Raw genomic sequence first — 17,982 nt, forward strand, 5'->3', positions numbered from 1 at the left:
AATGAACCCCATGAGGTCATGTAAAAACATCCCCTCTGCTGGCAGAAAGACACAAGAACTGGCTGAACCAGCTTAAGCAGGACATTTTCTTCCAGACCATTGCTTTGCTTTGCTCAGTATAGTCTACACCAGGGTAGCCAATGCAAAGCTCTTCAGAAATGTTGGACTTTCATCATTCCTGACAACAGCCACACTGCTCACAGAAGCAGATTATTGGGAACGTATTAATCCACTGCTGAGAGAGCTACTGTGGTTGCCAATTTGCTTCTTGGTTCAAGGTTCTTGTGTTAATTCACAAAGTCCTAAACAACTTGGGCCCAAAATGGGAGGGGGCACAGGAAGAGGGGTGGGGTGGTAGATGTGAAGAGCAGCACCTCATTTTACTTATGATTATATTAATGAGTTCATTGCCTTCCACACATGCATCTCAAGGCAACGTACAGTAAAAACAGCAGAAATAAATAAAATAAAATCCCACATCAGTTGAAACAAACAAAAAACAGCAGATACATTTAAAACAAAACCAAAGAAAGCCAAATTAAAGAAAAAATGTCCTTGATTGTTTCTGGAGAGTACAGATAGTGATATCTATAGGAATGATATTTCACAGAACAGGGGCAACCATACTGAAAGCCCTAGTCTGAGTTGCTGTGGAGTGGGATTCTGGTATCTTTGGCAGAGTGTATAAGGGATTATGGTCTATAAAGCTGAGATGAATCAGAATAAGTGACTATATCTTAAAACCAGGGACAAGTATTATGGTAATCCGTGATCATTTTAAAATGAGCTCTAACGCAGGACTCCAGAATTGAGAACTAATGTTCTAATTCAAAGCACCACCTGGTGTTTAGATATTTTTAAACACACACATACATTAAAAGGCCCCGATCCAGCTGAAGTTTGTCATCATGAATCCTGTACCACTCACTTGTCTGTAGGTTCCATTAAACTCAATGGGAGTTGCTTCTGAGTAGACATGCATGGAGTTGTGCTGAAAGTCTCAATGAAAGCAAAGGGGTTTGTGATAAACTTGCATCATTTGTTTGAATGAGACATTCACACCATGGATAACTTTGGCTGGATTGGGTCCATTATAATTCAGAGCTCTGTACTGTAAATAAAAATATAATTGCCCCAACCTGGCTAAAGTTGTTTATGCTCAGTGTGTTCCATTGAAAGAAATGAAAAAAAATATAAGAACTATTACAGAGTGTAAACATTATACTTTCTACAAATTACAGTGATGCTCTATATACAATACATGATAGCGCATCACTAGAGCTATTAACCTATCATGGGCTGGAGCCAGACACATCAAAGAAATGTTTCAGTTTAAAGCTTTGTAAATTTAAACAGGGAGAACAGGTAGAGAAAAATGGAACTCTACATCGCCATCTGGTGGCACAATGTTATATTGCATGTACAATGCATATAAATTGCCTTTTCTTTACCAGTCTAGCTGAGTCCCCTAGGGAGTGTCTCCTGTTGAATTATCAAATGCTTAATAGGAAATTATGGAAGCCTGCAAAGATTTAAAACCTGCAATAAAACACTTTAAAATAAGAGCTGGGAAGAGTCAATGTTTGTGCGGGGCAGGGGCAGACCTGCTCATAGACAAGTATATGTTTATTTTTTAAATTTTGTAGGCTTCACATTTCTTCAGGTGAGCTGCTGTTTGTATTCATATTGCATTAGTTATTCCTGCCAAAGATGAATAATCGCCAGTGGTGCGGTTGCCCACCATGAAGTTCATGGCTCGAGCTGGATCAGTTTCGTTGACAGGGGGTTCATGAAATGGGAGTTAATAGTTAGAATCACAGTGCGGTGTGTCTTATCTGCTGAACAATTGTAGTAATGACAATGCTGAGAATATGGCAAGATTTTTGAGTGACACTATGAAATTACATCACCATAGGTCCTAAGAGCCATTTTCATACCTCACAATGTCTGGCCAGTTTTATCCTAAAGTATCTCCTACTATATTTCATTAACTGTGTCATGTTCTGATCCATGTATACGATGCACTTTTCTATGCCAACAAAGGAGATTGATTGATTGATTGAGTTATTCCTGTCTCTAATGATATGGGTATATCAGGGGATATTTCTTCCAGGGAGATTTTTACAGAGGCTTTCCAGGAAAACCAAAGTGATTCATATGCAATTTGATGACCCCATCACCACATCAGCCTTGTGACTGAGCAATACTTGGTGTTGTAGTATAAGCTATTTGGTTACAATTGGGTCACTTACTCAGGAACAGTCATCACCAGTCCAGAATCAGTTTCATGGCAGAAATCGGTGGTGCTGGGGCACGAAAGAAAGATTTGTCTTCATGAAAGAGATATGGAACAAAAAAAGGCAAGGGATATTTGCTTTCCTACATACTTTCCCTGAGGACACTGAGCTGCCACAAATCCAATTGCTTCATGTGAACTTATAGGTTGTTATAATAGAATTTGAAAATGACTCAAGCATATGGCGGGATTGAAAATGAATGAGCAGGTAGCAACTGAAAGCCTGTTGATCCAGGTCTCGATCCTATGAAGAATTACTTGAGTGTAAGTTCCATTAAACTTAATGGGACTAACTTCTGAGTAGACAAATAGGATTCTGCTGTTAGTGCTATATGTAAGTGCTTAAAGATGCCTTGAAAACTGAACAGTTTTTCTGTTTCTCTTCATTTAAAGAACTTTTAAAAATGCAGCACATTCTCAGTAGATTAATATTGTGTGTTCATAAATACTACACTGGGGTTTTTTTGGGGGGGGGGGACACCAAAGATTTCTGAGGCTGTAGAAAATCAGTTCTTTTCGCATAATATGTATAAATTATATAACATGAATTATTTCCATGTCCTCGCTGTCCTGTTCTCACCTTATTATGGGGCATTTACATTTTAGGCATTTCTTTAAAAGAAGAAGAAGAATTAGGGCAAAATATGTCATAATCAAATTAGTGATTGTTGCAGGGCAGGGGAGACATATTATTGGGTACATTTCTCGCCCATGGTGAACAATGTTTCACAGCAACATAAAATAAATTGTACTTAGCTGAACTATTTGGTTGCCTGAATTGCAGGAGCTAAAGTAAGTAAATAGGAAGGAAGCTGAAGAGACACATAAAAATGAATTTGTTCCTCAAGCAAGATCTTCAGTCAGTCTTTTTCCTAATGAATTCTAGTGCCATCTGTTGGCATAAAGTGGAATATCCATAGACAGTTTACCGTAATTTAATGCACCATATCACTGTAGGCAACGGCTTATAATATGTATAATGTACTGAGCAGAAGACTTTAGGAAGCCTTCCTCCCACCCCACAACAAAGGCATGAGAAACATGGCTGGTTCAGAGGGACTTTCTGTCATACAAACTGAAGAAAGCAATTTTGGGAAGAAAGCACAGGCCCATTTACTGTTCATTAGAACACATTACTTGCATGCAGAAGGTCCACGATTCAACCGCCAGCTCCAGGTAAATGGTTATGGGGATGAGTTCTGCCTGAGATATGGGAGAGCTGCGACCTGCCAGGGGTGTTAATGTTGGTCAAGAAGGACAGCTAATCAGACCTGGGATAACTCAACTTCTTGTGCCTGCTGATTCCCATATCATTAATTCTGAAGGCCCTCTCTCTTCCAAGCACAGAAGTGGAGCCCCAATGCTTCCATATATTTGAAACCCATATTCACCCCCAGGGCGGATCTACTATAAAACTAATGAAGCTTAAGCTTAAGGGACCCTAATTCTGGAGGGTACCCAAGAAACAATTTTAGTCCATATTGCTTAAATTTTGGGGGTCTAGTAGACTCTAGAGTCTAGCACAACTCTGGTTGATTTTTTGTTGTGTATGTTTCAACAATCCCCAAGTTTGACAGTCAGTAGCACAGATGTTGTAAAGGTGTGGTGATCTGTCGTAGAACAGCCCCACTGAAGAAGAGAACAGTGGTTACCCTGACTTCGTTGCTGGTTGAGAAGTGGTCCCCAAAATGGAGGTCTACCACTGTCCACCCTAAGTAATGGTTCTGGAGAGATTGTGTGTACACTCAAGGTATGAAATTTATTAGGGGGGAAGGGGTTAGATCTCACCCCAGCAGATTTCTACCCCTCAGCACCATCATATCATCAGAAGCTTCCTGATAATAAAGCATTGGTTTGCCTGGTGGTGCCTATTGCCTGCACTGAGATGTCGGGCGGGGGGGGGGGGAGGTTTGAATTTGAGACTCCAACATGCAAACCATGCACTCTGAGCTATGAGCATTCCTCAAGCGCTTCCAAGAATTACTCTTAGTAAGATCAAATCAATGCGAGGGCACAGCATCCATCAGGACTGCCCACACATCAATGGAATTACCTGGGCAGCTATGCTATTTGAAGCTGGAAGAATAAGTGGCTGCCGGCACCTAGAGAAGTGTAAGGAATTGTCTCAACATGCCTATTTACCTCTATCCATAGCAGTGAGAAGAAGGTGAGCTAGAAGACAGAGACAGTTCCAGGTTCCAGGATGCAACTATGTCTTCAACAGTTTAAAATTGGGTGGGGTGGGGTGGGGAGCAAATGCATTTTCTCCTACCTGCACACCTAGGGACCAATGAACTATTCTCTCTGTAAGCAGATGGCAGTACACACACTTCTGAGGGCATCCTGCCCCTTCCCTAATGACAGAGAGCAGCCAAGCAGGTGGCAAGAGCCTTGTAATAAGGCAGCCAATAGTCTCTATTCACTTCTACCCTGATGTGTAGTGATGTATGGAAGTGAGAGCTGGACCATAAAGAAGGCTGATCGCTGAAGAATTGATGCTTTTGAATTATGGTGCTGGAGGAGACTCTTGAGAGTCCCATGGACTGCAAGAAGATCAAACCTATCCATTCTTAAGGAAATCAGCCCTGAGTGCTCACTGGAAGGACAGATCCTGAAGCTGAGGCTCCAATACTTTGGCCACCTCATAAGAAGAGAAGACTCCCTGGAAAAGACCCTGATGTTGGGAAAGATGGAGGGCACAAGGAGAAGGGGACGGCAGAGGACAAGATGTTTGGACAGTGTTCTCGAAGCTACCAACATGAGTTTGACCAAGCTGCAGGAGGCAGTGAAAGACAGAAGTGCCTGGCGTGCTCTGGTCCATGGGGTCACAAAGAGTCGGACACGACTAAACGACAACAACACCACCACCCTGAAGGCAGCTTCATTAGGTAGGCGAATCCCGGAAGCAGCCCTAAGCCATATTCAGCTGTCATGCTCAAGTAGCTTTACAATGCTCTCCTCAGCCTCGGCAGAGAAAGTGTATGGATCTCTTTAGATGGGTGGTTTAGCACAAGGCCTTGTGGGGTGTTGTGCACTGTGGTGGTGCTTCCGAAAGATGGAGCTGGCCTGAAGGATACTTTGTGTGTCGGAACTGTTGTGTGACACCATTAAGGCATGAAACTTGTCACTTGCTCAGAAACTCCTAAGCAAGCAGCAGGCAGTAGAGAAAGACTACAACTTGGCCCTGTACTTCAACAAGGGAAGCTGAAAACTTTCAATAGATAGTCTAAAACAAGTACACAAAGAGCTCTTTCCACAGAGGACTCTTTCCACACAACCATTTAGACATCTAGTCAAGTCTGTCAGTTGATCTCACCTCCTTGAAGAAAAAGGTGGAGAATGAAGAACAGGTTAGGTAAGCCTTTACAAGCTAAAAAAAATTTTAAGCTGTATTTAGAAATGTTTTGAAGCAAAGACACTGAACTATCATAGATAATAGCCTTTACATCTTTGCCTGCTCTCTCCCCTGTTGTTTATTTTACTGGAGAAAAGGTGAGCCAGTAATTTAAGGTCAAATCTACACCATATGTTTCAAGCGCTATTATGCCACTTTAACAGTAAAAGACTGACCTACATTGAAAAAAAGCCTATTTGATCTGGCAAATTGTATCAAAATGGTTAGGTTACCCCACCAGGTAGAAAGCTAATATTTGATACATAGTAAAATTCTCTCTGATTGCTAGAAAAGACCAATGGAATGAACTCTTTATACCTGATTGGTGAAAAATTAAAATGAAAATGAACCACATCATTTACTGACAGTGGTGACAAAGCATCTCTCTCTCTCTCTCTCTCTCTCTCTCTCTCTCTCTCTCTCTGTGTGTGTGTGTGTGTGTGTGTGTGTGTATCACAATAAAAGTCATAATTGCTGAGAAGCTCAGAGAAACAAAAAGACTGCTGTTCAGAACCCTTTTTGGATTGCTTGTTCCTCTTTGGGAATGAAGTAATCATTTACCACCAAATTACTTTACAGCTCTTCTACTTGCAATAGAATTTCTAGCGCAAATTGTAACACAAAATGTTGATGGAAATGATAATAAAAATTTTGTAGAAAATATTTCCAAAGCAGCAAGAAACAGAAATAGGGCATAGCTTTTTTAAGGAAAAAAAAACAGCAGCACTGAAATCTTCATGCAATCTCGTCAGTTCACACAACTTTAGCTATCATATTTATGTTGGAGACTTCTTATTTATACAACCGTATAACACTGTCCTGTGATTTCTTCCATTTGTCTCATGAAACACAGTTGTTGTTTGTTCCAATTCAGATGTAACCAGCAGGCATTCCCCAGGAAAGTGGCAGGACAAAAGAAAAACCTCTCAGACCAGTGTCTAGAAATCATGGAACAAACAGGAGTGTGGATGAGCCCTTATTGAGCTACACATCTCCCAACCCAATCCTGAACATACATGAATTGAAAAAAATATTGAAATATACATTTATTAAGAAACCAGAGACCTTTCTTCTTGGAATAACAGGTTTGGAATTGCCCCCAAAATACGTTATATTATTTTTGTATGACACAACTGCAGCAAGAATTTTGCTAGCGAAGAATTGGAAAACACAAGAAATACCAACAGTGGAAGCCAGGCAGATGAAGATGATGGATTTTTCGGAGCTAGCCGACCTGACTGGAAGAGTCCGTGACCAGAAGGAGGAGGATTACCAGGAGGAATGGATGAAATTTAAAGACTATTTAGTTAAATATGTTAAGTTAACTTAATTGGAAAAGCTTGCAAATATCAGATAGGCTTAGGATTTAAATATGTAATGTTATTAATTAATATGTTTAATGCCAAATTTGAAAGAAAGATGTTAAGTGATTAAGTTAATTTTATAAGAACATTGGTTTTGAAAAACTGTTAAAATGATATACACTGAAATACAACCAGGGGGATACGGGGGAGTCACTTAACAATGTTACTAAGATTGATGTAAATAAGGCTGAGATGGACTGCAAGAAGATCAAACCTATCCATTCTTAAGGAAATCAGCCCTGAGTGCTCACTGGAAGGGCAGATCATGAAGCTGAGGCTCCAATACTTTGGCCACCTCATGAGAAGAAGAGAAGACTCCCTGGAAAAGACCCTGATGTTGGAGAAGGGGACGACAGAGGACCAGATGGTTGGATAGTGTCTTCGAAGCTACCAGCATGAGTTTGACCAAACTGCGGGAGGCAGTGGAAGACAGAAGTGCCTGGCGTGCTCTGGTCCATGGAGTCACGAAGAGTCGGACACGACTAAATGACTAAACAACATTACTATTACACTTTAACTTTTCACAATCAGAATTTGGGGGGAGGGGGAATGTGGCTTATATTTGGGCCAATATGGTGCTCTAGCCTATTTTCTTGGAGACATTTTAATGTTCCTCCTCTTCCTTGTTCTCATCACTGCTTGCACACCTGGAGGGGGCAGGTGAACATACAGTAAAAGTCAGAAGTAGCAGCAGCAATGCTTGTCAGGGGATGGTTTCTAGAGCTCAGTAGTGGATCCCAGTATGGCCATGACAATGCTGACTCCTGATAACAGCCCTGACCCCAAATTTAATTTGATTGGAGATTCACTCTCAAACATGATCAGCTTCAAAGTGATAGTAGCAAAGTTATGAGATGCATCATCAAAATAAATGAGACAGGCACAGTACAGTGTAGGTCAAGCAGCAATGAAAATATGTTCTGAGGGTGATAGTAGCCAAAGGTTTATTAACAACCTACAACAAATGATGTTGCAGACAGTTTATGCGAGTCCTCCCTTTTCTTCCCCTTCATCAGCCTCAAAGCTTTTCCTCAACTCTCTTACCTTTACCCTGCAGTCCCTGTTTCTCAGTGTTCAGCTTGATGCATCTTCCAGGTGCCCATTCTACAAGGTCTGACAGAAGATGTCTAATGGTACGTGTTATAGGAATTCTAAGATCTCATATATATAAATGTTCATAAATTTACAAGGCACATACATAAGAATATAAACTATGTGTCTGAAATAGTACAGGAGAGCAATCTTGAAACCATTTTGGCTCTCCCAAATTGACCTCGAATGTTTCTCTGCAAGGAAGAAGGAAATGGGAAAGCCTCCCCATTGTCTCTTTGCTCACAAATCCTGTCTTAAGGGCATACCTGTATATGAATAGGGTGAGCCTGTGACCTGGATTCAGGAACTGAGTATTTACCATCACAAAAGCATGGCCAGGATGCCCAGGTAAAAGCAATCAGTGACCATTATCAGTTATCCTGGCACACAGATTTTCTGCTGTACCAGAATACATCACCCTTCAGTGATGTATGTATGATGTTTTGGGGGGTGGTCTTGAGCTACAGGGGAGGCAATTTCAAATGTCTATATATGAGCATGCACACCAATGTTTGGGGTTCCTCTACTCCCTCCCTGCATGGGGTGGGCGGGGGACCCTGTTGCAACAGTTTAATAAAGATCATGCTTACCTGCTGCTTTGCTTCTCAATATTCTCTGGTTGGCCCCTGTTATTTTCTCCTACCGATAGAGAACCTACAAAATGACTCTATATGGGCTCTTAGAAACTCCATATAACACATGGCTGTGGCAGCTTGCATGCTTGGCAGTGGGAGGGACCCGTTGCAAGGCTAGAGCCATGGCAGCAGAATGAAATGGAACTGGCCATGAATATGGCCAGGAGGAGAGGCATAAAGTTCTTTTATAGGACTCCAAAAGGGAACAATATAACAAAGCAGTCTGAAGGAGGGAGACACAAGAGGATCTTTAGAGCTCCACTTCCAAAAATGAACGTGCTGGTATATATCTCTTTTCCACAAGCAAATTACTGTATATACTCAAGTATAAGCCAACCCAGATATAAGCCGAGGCACCTAATTCTAGCACGAAAAAACTGGGAAAACATTGACTCGAGTATAAGCCAGTTCACCACACCACAAACCTGGTGGTGGCAGCAGCAGAGGAGGAAGAACAAGCAGCCTCTGCCAATCACAAGATCAGGCATAGGAGCCACGGTTGGGAGAGGCACAGCGCAGCACAGCATCTCACTCAACCGCGGCTCCTGTGCTGCCCTTGTGAGAGGCGGGAGGCGGCGGAAGGATGAGTGGCCCAAAAGGAGCCAATTTTTGTAAGGTTGTGGATTTAAGACGCACTTTAACTTTTCACAGTCAGAATTTGGGGGGGAAAGTGAGGCTTATATTCAGGCCGATACAGTAATGTGTCCCCTTTTCCTTATCCTTTAGTATGTGCAAGTATTTAGCTTTCCCAAGACTGCCCACATTTATAACACTTTTGAAGATAATAAAAAAGGAAATTGCATTTTGAACAAAACACAGCTGGCACCAAAGTCACAAAAATGCAGACTACAGTGTCAATCTGAATTGCCATGCTAGGCCAAGCTTATTTTATTACATACATTCTGCTTTCTAAGTACTAGTTAAGTTCATAATGTAAACATGAAGCATACAGAGTTAAAATTCAAGGCCACAATATTTCTGATTGTCCCTTTCTGTGTCTTTGGTTGGCCGAGATCAACTCGTAGTGTATAAATGCATAAGTTATATAATTATTATATAAAAAGAAAAAAACAACAACGTTGACTTGTATATTTCATTCTGACAAACGCACAGCGTTCGCGACTCGGAAAAGAAAAACTGGCGCTGCCTAACAAAAATATCTATATGATTTCAGACTTTGGCAACTGGGGATTGCCTCTTACCTTCAGCCAGTAGAAAACAAATTCCCTTTAGAAGAATGAGGTCCTAAGCGTCACTTTTAAATATCAGACAATTCCAGTTTTACATTTTTATAAAGAGATGCATACTCTGATACTACAACTTTCCCCTTCTTAGACTTAATAAAAAATCAAGTCTTTTCTTTGATAATACTGGAAATGGCATAATAGTCAACAGAATATTTCTCAAGTCCAAACAAGTAATTCTTCATAGTTCAAACACTGTCCAGTTTTCAGTTTCCCCTATATCTACAGGAAATGTCTTCTCCTTCACTCTTATGACTCTTTCCTTCCCTTACCCCTTTCCACTTCACGTATCCGACCCAGGGGCTCTTGTGCAGGTCCAGTTCATTTTAGTAGAACTTGCACTAGAGGACTTCCTGGTGTGTTGTGCCCTTTTGTCTACAATCACACACTTGCCCTTCAGCACATTCTCAGTCCCAATATTTGGCTCAGAGCTCTTTAACACTGTCAAGGAATTGTAAAGCTTGCATTGTCTTCACAGTTTTGAAATAGCTGATCCCTCTCTCTTAATAATGGAATGTATCTAAGTTCATCCCAGCTGAAACTGCTGCACTGAGAAACAAATATTTATGACACTGTTCTGTAGGTTTGTTTTTGTTTTTGTTTTTTTAAAAAATGCAGGTAGTATCCTAGTCTGTAACAGAATTATCCTTATATTGCTGTAGTAGAGTCCCAATATGCATTAGCATATCAATCGTGACGTTAAAGCTTATAAACTTTTCCTGAAACCCATTTTATAGTTTGTCATTACATACTTTTCTACCTAGAACAGTATTTCATTGTTTGATGTGTAAGTTCAATGTCAACATACAATTTACATAATAGCATCTTTAAATTTCTTTAATACTCTCCTGTAATCCTTTTTTTTAAGAAAAAAAAAAGCATTTGTATATGGCATTTTTTGGTCCCAGTCAACCTTGTCATGTCTTTTAGGCACTTTTTTTCTCATATCCTCCAATAAAATTCATTACAATTCATTGTGTTCCTTGGAGAAATGTCCTCTTCTTATTTTGTTTCTTCCTTTAGTAGTAAGTGCCAAGGTGAGAAGGCATGTGGGTTGCCGGGAGCCTAGTGTTAGGATAGATACTTCCAGCTGGTGAATTCCAGTATGGAGTGGGTCCGGCAAAAAAGTTGGAGGAAGTGACAGGCAAGGCTGGAGCATGGGGAGCAACAAAGTTCATTTTCTGGGGATGTGCATGGTAGGAGCTCATGTAGGGCAGGTCTGATGGATATTTGTACATGGATGATTCTGGAGGATGTGGCTGGAGAGCTTGAGCAATCCCATGGAAGTCAAACTTGTAGGCGTAACGCTTACCATGGACTTTAGTCATTATATTTTTGTCGTAGTAGTAACGGAGAGCACGGCTGAGCTTGTCATAGTTCATGTTGGGTTTGCTCTTCCTCTCCCCCCAGCGTCGGGCTACTTCATCAGGGTCAGTCATCTTGAACTCTCCATTTGTGCCCTCCCAGGTGATACAATTGGAATTGGAGCTATCTGACAGAAGCTCCAGCAAGAACTGCCATAGCTGTATCTGCCCACTTCCTGTGGGCAGGAGGAAAAATAGGAAAAATGAATTGAGTAATGGATGGAAAACATTTAGCTTTGTATTTTCAGCTGTGCCAGATTCTGGTGAGAAAGTATTTGAAGGACTGCTTATCTATCAAAATCAAACTGGAACATTTAATCAGGTTCTGTAGGCCATGTTATAATATACTGTTTTCTTTACTTATGAAGACCAGAGAAATCTGAACAAATTTTGCACAGTAAGATTAACACAGCCAATCACTGGATTTAATAGAATAATAATAATAATAATAATAATAATAATAATAATAATAATAATGGCAATAGTGTTAGGGTTGCTTAGCATCTCTTACCAGTGCAAGATACAATTAGGTTTGGTTGTTGTCATTAACTTTTAATGATCTAAGGCACCAAGTTACTGCTTATATGAGTCTACTTCTTTTTCTCAAGCAGTAGCCAACATTGTTATGTTGCAAACCTCTTTCAATCAGTTACATGGGTGGGTTAGTTGTGATGATGACCTTCTTAGATGCCTCTATTTCCCTATTTGCTCCTGTTAGCTTTTAGTCAGTTAATTAAGGTCACTCATGATTTTGACAATGCCAACTTCATCTATCAGTAACAATATGTTATGTTTCTACGATGATGTAATATGCTGTGAAGATCTAATGGTGTTTAAAAAGGAAAGAAAGAAGAATACAATATCTGTTTTAGGAATGTAGAGTCTGTAGTCTTCCAGATGTTGCTTGCCTATACCTCCCATCATCCTTTGCAATTGACTGATAGGAGCTGGAGACCAACAGCATCTGAAGGACCAAAGGTTTCACATCTCTGATGTATTTCTACCACGCTGGTGTTAAGTGTGCAATAAATTTCCATGTGCTTTGCTATATGAATTTTCTAGATAAACATCCTAATGCAGTACTATTTTTCCTACCTGGATTCGCAAGACGGCTGCTGGTTGGGCCAAGAATTTGGTAGGGATCTAGAGAAAGGTTAAAAAAAGAGAGACACATAAACCAAAATGCTGTAAAGATATTAAGAAAGCTTTTTTTCAAATATAGGTTATACAGTAATGTGTATAATCAGAATCTGGTTAAGCAGCTTTGGCACATTTTGCAAAAATAAGGGATTTTATATTGATTAAAAGAAATACATGCTACACAGATCTTTGTTTTAAACTATATTACAATGCAAAACTAATCTTGAATTATGTTGACTGGCTAAAGATAGATAGAGCTGCATCTGGCAGAACAATCTTATCTATAGAAAGTTGGTGTAACTTATAAGAAAGCTCAAGTTACCCCATTCTAAACTATGTTCAGGTGGAACTTGGAGGAGTTTGCCTTATACCGTGTGCTAGGTCATGTGACTGAGCTGAAAGTGGTTTGGAATAGGTATAAGTCTCTTTTTGCCCTGTCCAATCCCTCCCCACACCCCCAAAATGGCCCCTTTAGGGGATTTATACCAATGGGGAATAGCTGCAGGTAGACATACCTAACTGAGGGCGCTGGTCTTCTGTTTTGGGCACTGTTGAAGATGATGCTTGAGCTGCTAGGGGGGAAAAACACAACTGAGTACCCAGAACAAGGCAATGAGTGGCTTTTGTCTGTAGAGCCTGAGTCCCTATCAAGAAAGCTGAAATCCCCATGTTTTGTAATTGCATTCCCTATTGACTCCCCCACCCCTCCAACTATCCAACTTGTCCCCACTTTTGCCCTATTCAGCATTTCAGACGGTCTCTCTCTCTCTCTCTCTCTCTCTCTCTCTCACACACACACACACCCCTTACATAATATGATACAAAACATCTATGAAGTTTTCTGAAGTCATAGTATACTAAAATGAAACAGCTGCAAAGTCATGGAAGGTATGGACCAGGATCAGATGAAGATCAAACAAACAGTAAATACCCAGGTATAGTATATGAAATCACATCCGTATTCACAGTTACATATTATACTCTGGATGCTAAAGAAAGGATCCTCATAATTGCTATGGATATTTAATTCTCTAATCAGGCCAAAGTCCAAACAGCAACAAATGAACTATGATTTGAACCTGTTTATATAAGGTCTTCAATAAGCTGGTTTGCACCTGAAATTTAATTGTCAGAATCAAATTCTTCTGAAGCAGCTATGGCATTTCCAGGTAATGTTATCTGTTATGAAAGAAAAAGAAGATGCTTTACCTTTCGACTGGGGAGCAGGATGACTGTGGCTTGTCCAGGCTGACCTCCTGGCCTGTTCATAAGGTATATCTGTGTAAAAAAGAAATTATCTCAAATATATTTGAGCTAGAAAGAACTACCAAAGGTCAAATTTCTCCATGTATGATTGTTTCTGAAATACGTAATTTTCCTGATGACACACTATTCAACATGGTTGATAGCTGCACTGCAGGAAATCTAAAATCAAAATCACTCCTGCAATGATCTGTCTAATCGCCACTCTGCAAAATAATTTCATGTGCGGAACCAGTGGCTCTCCAGATGTTGTTGGATTCCAATTCTAATTTCCAGAAGTCCCAGCCAGCATGGTTCATAGTTGGGAATGATGGGTATCAATATCCAGGGAGCTGCAGGCTCTGTATCTATGTCCCAGGGGTGCCACCTTGAATGAAATACGGGGGGGGGGGGAGTAAGGCCTGCCCCACATAATCACATGACACGGTGCATGTACACCATTTGAATGGCAATGCCCATCACCTTTTATGGGGGGGGGGGCAAAGCCCTCTCAGCCCCTAGGAGTTGGCTCCTATGCTATTCTTAAGAAAATTCAAAATCCTTTATGTGCACACACATCTTGCTCACAGTTATGAATTAAAAACATGCAATTGCCACCAGATAGACAACTATGAATCTTTTCTTCCTTTCCTACATTACAAACATGTATAGATTTGTATGGTAGAATTTCTTGCAGCAACTAAAAACCTTCTTCTGCTTTGGCGATCACTCATAGCCGAGTAAGATTGTTTTCCATGAACAACTTCTTAGCAGTGAGTCCATAAGTGACTGTGGAGGCCAATTCTGGATCCACACGTCCTTCTACAGTGGGGACATAGGTTTCCAGGCAGGAGTTGATCACGATGAAGGTCTGCCAAGCGTGCCTTCCTCTTAGCACATTTCTCCTTTTCGCCCTGAGTTTGAGCGTCTTCAAAGTCCATGACACCTTTGGTAAAGAAAATCCAAATGGAGCGCTCACAGACCAGTGTTTTCCAATTGCCAGTGTTTACACTACATTTTAAAAGATTTGCTTTGAGAGAGTCTTTAAACCTCTTTTGTTGACCACCAGCATTATGTTTTCCATTTCTAAATTCAGAATAGAGTAGTTGCTTTGGAAGATGATAATCAGGCATCCAAACAACATGACCAGTCCAATGAAGTTGATATTGAAGAATCACTGCTTCGACACTGGTAATTTTTGCTTCTTTCACTACACTGGCATTAGTTCACTTGTCTTAGAGAGCCAGTGTGGTGTAGTGTTTAAGAGTGGCAGACTCGTAATCTGGTGAACCGGCTTCGCATCTCTGCTCCTCCACATGCAGCTGCTGGATGACCTTGGGCTAGTCACACTTCTTTGAAGTCTCTCAGCCCCACTCACCTCACAGAGTGTTTGTTGTAGGGGAGGAAGGGAAAGGAGATTGTTAGCCGCTTTGAGACTCCTTAGGGTAGTGATCAAGTGGGATATCAAATCCAAACTCTTCGTCCCAAGTGATATGTAAAATTTTTCTAAGACACGATTGATGGAATCTTTCAAGGAGTTGGAGATGGTGTTTATAAGTGGTCCATGTTTCACAAGCATACAATAAGGTTGGTAGTATGATAGCACTTGCTAGATTGGGGATGGATCCCCTCCCCCAGCACTTGCACAATAGTTTACAAACAGTGCTAAAACACGTTCTCCTTTTATTCCTGTCTAGTGTTTTCGTGACCTTGAGCTATCCAACACCTGTGGCTATTTTAACCCAAACCTTAAAATAAAACCTTCTGCATGATTGGGAACCAGTCCCTGATTGGGCCAGACATTCTACTCATGTGAGTAAGCACCTCCTGCAGAACCTCCCTGTTTAATAAAAATTGACCATGGGTGGCCAACATGCATGGAGACACCAGGGATGGGGTTTGTTTGTGCACCTCTGCCTCCTGTCCACAGAGAACAGCATTTGCATGCTCAATCAGATGCCCAAACACGTATAATTGAGGCATCTTCTATACAATTATATATGTCTTATATCTAGTACTAGTTTTCTGTGTAAGAGGAAAGAGCAGGATAGGAAGAACAGCCAGCCAGACTGTAGCACTTTAAAAAGATAGACAGACAGACAGACAGACAGACAGAGAAAATAGGATGGTGTATTTGCATACCTGGCCTGGTGGTAATTCTTTGTGCAGTTTCAGGGTAAACTGAAGTGTTCGGGAAGATAAAAGCTGCACCTCCTAGATAGAAGAAGAAAACGGAAATAAGGATAACTTTGCATTTCAATATGTATTGGAACAAAACTTATGGCTATATGTGCATTGGAGTTGGACTATGAGAAGGCATCTGATCTATCAGGTATTCAGCTGAAATCAGGACAGTACATTGAAAGAAAAATATTCATATTTTCCAATTAGAAGACACTGTAGTAACATTTCAACTGATTTAATTAGAAGCTTTTTTGTTTTGTTTTGTTTTGTTTTTTTATTCAGTCTTTGTGGAAGTCAGTGTTAGGTTTATCAGGCATATCAATTATTTTCCCCACCCTGCATATCCCTAGTTATTGCATGAAGTAACTCACTATGAGCTGGTTATTCTCAGGGAGAATGAGGAAGCCTGGTAAGCCATATATAGCCACAGAACCATCACTTAATACATATAACTGCTGTACCCAAGGTAAACTTTTTTCAGGGTCAAATGGACTTGGATAAATTAGTATTCTAATAGGTGAACAACAAGAAAGTAGAGTTGGAAGGAATATACAAGGTCCTTATTATTCCTTTTACATGTAGAATGTACAGTGTAGTGGTTTCAGTTTTGGACTAGGACCATGGAGACCCAGATTCAAATAAAAAAGGAGGAGTGGGAAAGAATCACATACAGTACTCATAACTTCTAGGAGGAAAAGTGAGCTATAAACTGAATAAATAAAATGAACAAAGAGGGATACTGGAAAATCCATGTAATGTATATGTTCTCATAGCCCACCCTTCGTCAAATGGTTCTAAGGGCAGGTTACAAATATATCACAATTAAAAAAGGTACAGTGTGCAATTATAATTATAAAATAAAACCACAAAACAACAAATTTAATAACAAAACAGAAGTACAGAACAGCAGTGCACAACAGGGCTCACTTCCCATATTACTTAAAAAAAATCAGAGGTATGTATAGCTGAGTGTTAAAAAAAATATACAGTGAGGCGAATGGCACATCATGTCTGTTCTAAGATGACATTTGTGTACAGCAAAAGAGGGGGATTGTGATATCAATTTATTTAAAATTGTATCAAGCATATTAATTAGTGCCTAGATGTGAGACCTTCGGGAAACCTACATACATTGCCTTGAGTTCCATTGTGGAAGATAGGGAAGATACAGATGTAACAAGAACAATATCACAGTGAAAAATCCCTATTAGTTTCTAACATTGTCAAGAGAGAATAAGAGACTTTCTATTCCTTATAGAGTTGTTATTTCTGGTCACTATAAGTCATCAAAACCCACAGGCATGATAATGAGATATCCCAAACTTTTATTTAATCAAATTAAAGATACAGAAATTCCATACATCTACGTTGTCTTCTGATGCACAATTTCAAGAGCTTGATTTTAGTTTCCTTACCTATAACCCACATACGAACCAAATTTACTTCTAGAAACAGAGAACCAATGGGAAGTTTCTTTCACACCAAGTTATAACCTGATCTGCTGAGCTACAAAGTAGATCCTGGCCAAATTGTGGCCTGGTACCTAACTCAAACCACAAAATTGGCACAAGATGCCTCTATATGAGGCATACAAGTGATAAGAGAACAGAAGGTGAAGGACTAACACTTATTCCTTCCATGCTTCTTGGTCTTCTGCAAGAGTGGGGAGATGGGCTGCTTCCCTGGTGCTTGTTCCCCGTCCTTACATCAGTATGAACATGGTTTGGGAACGGAGTGGTGCCATAGCTCATTGAAGGGCCATAGCTCAGTGGCAGAGTATCTGCTTTGAATGCAGAAGGTCTCAGGTTCATTCCAGGCAGGCTTGGAAAATACTTATTATATGAAACCCTGGGAAGCTGCTGCTCCCATCAGCATATACAACACTGAGCTGGGTGGACCACTGGTCTGACTCTCTATAAGGCAGCTTCTTGTGTAGCATGATTCCCTGTACTTTCCTTCCATTATATCCTTTGGGATATAGGCAACTGAGTTCAGTGTTTCTTGCAAGATATATTTATTTTAACATC

The 17,982-nt window shown here is 40.4% G+C and overlaps 1 protein-coding gene and 1 long non-coding RNA gene across 12 annotated transcripts in view; one reads left to right on the plus strand and one right to left on the minus strand.

Moving 5' to 3' along the window:
• Positions 1-5,326: 5,326 nt before the first annotated feature.
• Positions 5,327-6,748, plus strand: LOC310676755. The gene is made up of 2 exons (XR_014510720.1): positions 5,327-5,651; positions 6,565-6,748. It is a non-coding gene; the product is annotated as an uncharacterized lncRNA (long non-coding RNA).
• A 2,887-nt stretch (positions 6,749-9,635) lies between these two features.
• ERG (ETS transcription factor ERG) overlaps positions 9,636-17,982 on the minus strand; it is a 112,927-nt gene continuing 104,580 nt past the window's right edge. For 8 of the 11 annotated variants that reach the window (XM_083438700.1, XM_083438704.1, XM_083438696.1 and 5 more), the window contains 5 exons: positions 15,914-15,985; positions 13,739-13,807; positions 13,045-13,101; positions 12,485-12,532; positions 9,636-11,565 (listed from right to left, as the gene is read on the minus strand). In XM_083438700.1, coding sequence (XP_083294826.1) covers positions 11,045-11,565; positions 12,485-12,532; positions 13,045-13,101; positions 13,739-13,807; positions 15,914-15,985 — 767 coding nt within the window. In that variant the 3' untranslated portion in view covers positions 9,636-11,044. The remainder of the gene's footprint in view (positions 11,566-12,484; positions 12,533-13,044; positions 13,102-13,738; positions 13,808-15,913; positions 15,986-17,982) is intronic. The other 3 variants (XM_083438701.1, XM_083438703.1, XM_083438706.1) reach the window with 1 other exon arrangement.

The sequence above is a fragment of the Podarcis tiliguerta genome (genome assembly GCF_965153285.1).
Source record: "Podarcis tiliguerta genome assembly, chromosome: 4".
NCBI classification, from domain to species: Eukaryota; Metazoa; Chordata; class Lepidosauria; order Squamata; family Lacertidae; genus Podarcis; species Podarcis tiliguerta.